At 33.6% G+C, this 5,166-nt stretch overlaps 1 protein-coding gene across 1 annotated transcript; it reads left to right on the top strand.

Moving 5' to 3' along the window:
* Positions 1–1,012: 1,012 nt before the first annotated feature.
* On the top strand, positions 1,013–3,477 carry LOC100817714 (WUSCHEL-related homeobox 2). Its single transcript, XM_003540682.5, has 2 exons — positions 1,013–2,131; positions 2,957–3,477. Exons 1-2 carry the CDS (start codon positions 1,558–1,560, stop codon positions 3,364–3,366), a joined length of 984 nt encoding a protein of 327 aa, XP_003540730.2. The 5' UTR covers positions 1,013–1,557; the 3' UTR covers positions 3,367–3,477.
* The last annotated feature ends 1,689 nt before the right edge of the window (positions 3,478–5,166 follow it).

Genomic DNA, 5,166 nt, shown 5'->3' with positions numbered 1-5,166 from the left:
TTTGACACCGTAAGACTCGTAAAAGAAAGAAAAATTAATATAACATAATCACATAACGTAATCCACTTTCTGACGCTCCGTTTCTCCTTTGTACTGTACTTAAATATTGACTGAAGTTCACGTGGATTTCACTGAATTACTTTCTCAATTTAATGGGTTTCATCATTTTCAAATTACTCCAGCGAAAATCACATAAATTTCAACTAGGAAGATAAAATATATGCTGAAAACAAGAGTAGTACTCCTACTATTATAGACTGCATTAAATATTTTGGATAAGCAAACAAAATTGCCTGACTAACTACTAATTTAAAAATAATCCTTTTTTAAAAAGTTATAGTGTACGTACTAGTAGTACTGTCTCATTTATATTTATTCGTTTCTTCAATAATTTGAATTCGCCAGTAGTTTCACTTTCTTTTCTAAAGGTTGAGAAAGGCTATGTATATACATGTTGACATATTAGAAGGTTCACCCACTTGATGTTTCTTTTGCTCTAGTTTCTGTTATTTTCCACGCTGTACGAGTACTTTTTAGTTTTACTGCTCTAGTTCTATATATTTGATATATTTTTGCTTTTTTTTTATGGGAAAAAGAACAGTGATGCTGGAAAGCAATACGGTGCTCACTGTAATCACGTTGAATATGCGTTGTTACAGAGAAATAAAACACATAAACAGCTAATCAACCACTATTACTCCTAGCTGGTAACATGCAACATGACAAAAAAAACTAGTCACGCCAGAACTGTTATCCTCGACTACCCAATGTAAACTAATATTTTAACTGATATACGTTAGTCATATGCATGACACTTTTTCCCCTCTTGGGGGGTCATAATCAAAGTCATGCCGATTGTAGGGGAGAAAAATAATAATAATATATATATATATACTAGATGAAATTGGACCACAACCTACTGGGGCATGTTACAAATTGAAGCGTGAAGAAGGGTGGTCCAATTGGGCCACTACTGTAGCAGACAAATAAAGGCATGAGAACACACAGTGGCATGAGAAATGAGAATACACATGTTTTTAGAATAATTAAGATAATGTAATATTGTGACCACTGAAAACATTGGAAGTTCACACAGTCACCTTCATACTACTCGTTCTGAGTGACGCTTGGCTAGCTAGGTAAGGTAGCTAAGCAAGCTAGACGTTTCAACCTCATTCATTCATTTCCATTGATTCAATTCTCTCTCTCCTCTGAGCCTATCTGCTCTCACTTCAATTCCCAAAGCCTAGCCTTAACCTACACCTTACAACCCAACCGGCTGTCTTTTTCCCCAATGACATTTATGCCCTTCTACGTTACTACGCTCTCTTTCTGTCATTCCCGAGATAACAAGACTATTATGGGCTTAGGAAAGACTAGAAAAATCAACGTTAATCTTAAATCTACTAGTATGTGTGCACCAAAATCAATGGCACGAAGTGGGGGTGGGGGGCCATTTGGGCAATATTTATTATTGTCTTTCTCGTAAGAAATTCTACACGTCTTGGAACGAAGACGACGAAACCTAATTAGCCTCTCTCTGTGCCGCTAACCGCCATGTTTTCAGAGATGTTCTGCACCAAAAACAATACGCATGTTAATCCTCTCTATCAACTCTCAACCATTTTGTTTCTCCCTACCTATCTACTACTCTATAAAAAGAGTGAGTGCTTCACAAGCCATGGGAATAATAGTAAGAGCATAGTAGTAATTACTAGTAATAATAAAATCAAATACTCCAGTGGCATTGGCATTGATAATAGGATTGTGATGGAGAGTGGGAATAATAATGATGAGGAGTTGGATATGGAGATGGAGATGGGAGGGAGTAATGTAAATGGAAATGGGGGGGTTGCAGGGAGTAGTTCGCGGTGGAACCCTACAAAAGAGCAAATAAGCATGCTAGAGAATTTGTATAAGCAGGGAATAAAGACTCCCAGTGCTGAGGAGATACAGCAGATAACTGCTAGGCTTAGGGCGTATGGTCACATCGAAGGAAAGAATGTCTTCTACTGGTTTCAGAACCACAAAGCTAGGCAGAGACAGAAGCAGAAGCAAGAAACCTTCGCTTACTTCAATCGCTTTCTTCATACGCCTCAACCATTCTTTTCTCCTCCAATTTGCCCAAATGGTTCGTTCATTCCTTTATCAACACTCATTCATTATATATAACCTTGCTCGCTGTCTATTTGATGAATTAATTAGAGTGTATATATGCAAATTATATGCCTTCATTTTTTTTAATGTTTATGCCTTCATCGATCTCTTCTTAATTTCTTTCTTTTGGGTACTGTTTGATTATTGAATTACCTATTAGTCTCTTCATGCAAATGTGCTTGGTATGTGTGTGCTAGTCAGGTAATAAAACTAAAACATGCAAGGTGAATGTTGATTTGAGTGTTGATTTTCTATTTTTTTTCTGAAAATAATTTTTATTTTTAAGATTTAAAATTGAAAAAGAATTACATTAAAGTGTCAAATAAATATATTTTCATCCTAATTTTTTTAAAAAAATAAAAGACATTCAAACCAACCGTTACTTTAGAAAAGTAAAAAAATTTCATTTTTTTATGAGATCACATATATTCTTTTTATGAGAAATATTATTATTCAAAATGAATGATAAAATTTTCTTTTCAAATATTTAATACTCATATTATACTTTTAAACTCAACTCAAAACTTTGGTAAGTCATACCAATTGTGTAACAATTGATCTAAGTATTTCGTGGTCCTTTTAATTTCTTAAGAAACAACTCAAATCATCTTAAAAGTCACTGTCTCCTCTTTTGCGTAGCCCAATCATGTTAGACGGACAGCAGTTTATTTTTTCATCAGTATACTTAGACATATAATTCTTCTTTTATTTCAAACACTTTCTTTAGTTATTTGTTATTTTTAAACCTTATCATTATACAATCTTGGTAATTGAAGGTATTTGTGGTTTTGGTTTTCAGCCATGTGTGCCCCATATTACATACCTCAGGCACAGGGTGAAATTGGGTTTTATCACCCACATCCAAAGGTGCTTGTACCCGTAGGTTTTAGGAGGAGCCCCTCTGAGAAAGTTGTGCCCACAGGCATGCATCAAATGCAACAGAGAATCTCGGATTGCTGTAACTCTCACTACAGTAACCAAGAAACGTTGGATCTTTTCCCTCTGCACCCAACTGGCATTTTGGAAGGGAAAACGACAACAACAACAGACCAGGTGCCTTCTCTGGCTTCAGTTTCTGCTGATAGTTCCACTGATACACCTTCTGCTGCGGCTTCTCCTGATCATATCAATGAAGATCATGATCATGCTTCCCCACTCAACCAACCCTTCTTTGATTTTTTTACTACTTCTGGACAAGGTTCTTATTAAGATATAGAGACTTATTTAAGTAATGTTATTCGCTAAAACTTCCAACATGCAACTTTGAAATGGGTTTATGTCTTTCGGTTTATTGTAATGAGATTGGTGTCTTTTTCTTTTTTTCTTCTTCTTTAAAATTAATTATTAGTATATAGTATAATTAACTTGACATATCCTTGTCAACCTGGCGTACGTTAATGGCTTACTGTCACCCTTTTTTATGCATGGCGCCCACTCATACAATAATTCTTTTTGATGACTATAAAAACAAATGAAATTCATCTTTGCATTTTTGTTTTTTGGGAAGGGAAATTTGAAAGCAAAATGTCATTTTCCATCTATGTAATATTATACTCCAGTTCTATATAATTATTTATTTTCCACATATATAAAAAAAAAGATGACATGGACGGATGGACCAACGAGTGTTATTTATTTATTTTTTACTTTTTTAAGATTTCTGTTTTCGGAGCTATCTTATGTTTCTTGGCCAAAATATTTGTTTCTGACTTTTTGGTCTATTAACCATACAAAGTTTTACAGACACGTATTCTCTGTTGTTTATTACTTCTTTGAATTCCCCCCGCGTTCAATTTAGTTTTTATTGAGGTCAATTTTTCAAAGACAAGTGAAAATTTATTTTATTTTGGTAAAATTAAATAACATGTTTGGAATTTAATTTTAATATACCCTTAATGTAAAATAATATTATCATTTACCGTACAATATTGCTCAAAGATTTTTAATATATTTAGGATACATCTAGAGTTGAATTTAAGAGAGTAGGGTAAAAAAAAACATTAATGAATATTTTTTTATTTATTTTTGAATAAAAGTAAAATAATAGGTTAACATCAACTTAGCACTTGTTTCGTTGGAATGATATTTGGAAAAATAATTATCATCTTTTAAAAATCTCCCACCTTAAAGCGATAAAAATAAATGTTTTCCCCCATAATAAACTAAAGCGACCAAAATGCACTTACCTTAACTTTTGCTTGTACTCCAAAATTTTCTATTGAAAATAATAAAACCAAAAGGATCGAAGACGCTAATACAAATGTTTAATAACTTCACTTCGTGGTCCTAAACCTAAGCTCCTAAACAGAGACAATGTCTCCCTATTGCTACTGTATAGTATATTCCTCCCTTCCAGAATCCAATCAGCTCCAAACCTTTTTTTTCCCTTCCCAAGTGCATATAAAGGATTTTGTGGAAACCCTCATCTTTATAAAAATGGAATTCCTCTTCCAAAAGAATCATTTCCTCAAAGTTGCATGTATTGGTCTTTGTCCTTAGAAGCTTGCCATATTTCTTCATTTCTTCCATTTGATCTTGTTCTCATTCTCGTCTTCGCTCTTTCTTCGTCCTATTTCTTTCATTTGCTCATCTTATTCCTTCAATTTCTATCAAAGCCCATCACTCCCTCTCTTCTCTCTCTCTCTCACACACACGCGCGCCCCCCTCTTTATTCACTATCAATGTTATTTAGATGTTTATATTTTCTAAATATTGAATGTAATATACAATTTTTTTTCTTTCTTTCAAAAGTGAGTTGTATGATAATTATATTGGAAATTACTTTGACTAAAAAATTATAGAATAAAACTATACTAAACAAAAAAAAATGTCAAAATGTTTCTGATAATTTTAAGAGGTTAATTAACAAGTTCGTCATTTTATTAAACCTACTAGTAACTCGGGTCCCTCTATACATATGCAAAATGTGTAGAGTGTACCCTATTTCGTACGGGCCGGGTCTATAAAGTGTGAATAAAATGGTCAATGGAACCGTACAGGTGTAGCACG

Source organism: Glycine max, chromosome 12, assembly GCF_000004515.6.
Source record: "Glycine max cultivar Williams 82 chromosome 12, Glycine_max_v4.0, whole genome shotgun sequence".
NCBI classification, from domain to species: Eukaryota; Viridiplantae; Streptophyta; class Magnoliopsida; order Fabales; family Fabaceae; genus Glycine; species Glycine max.
Note: the sequence above shows the minus strand (reverse complement) of the source record. Positions and strands in the feature narration are given on the sequence as shown.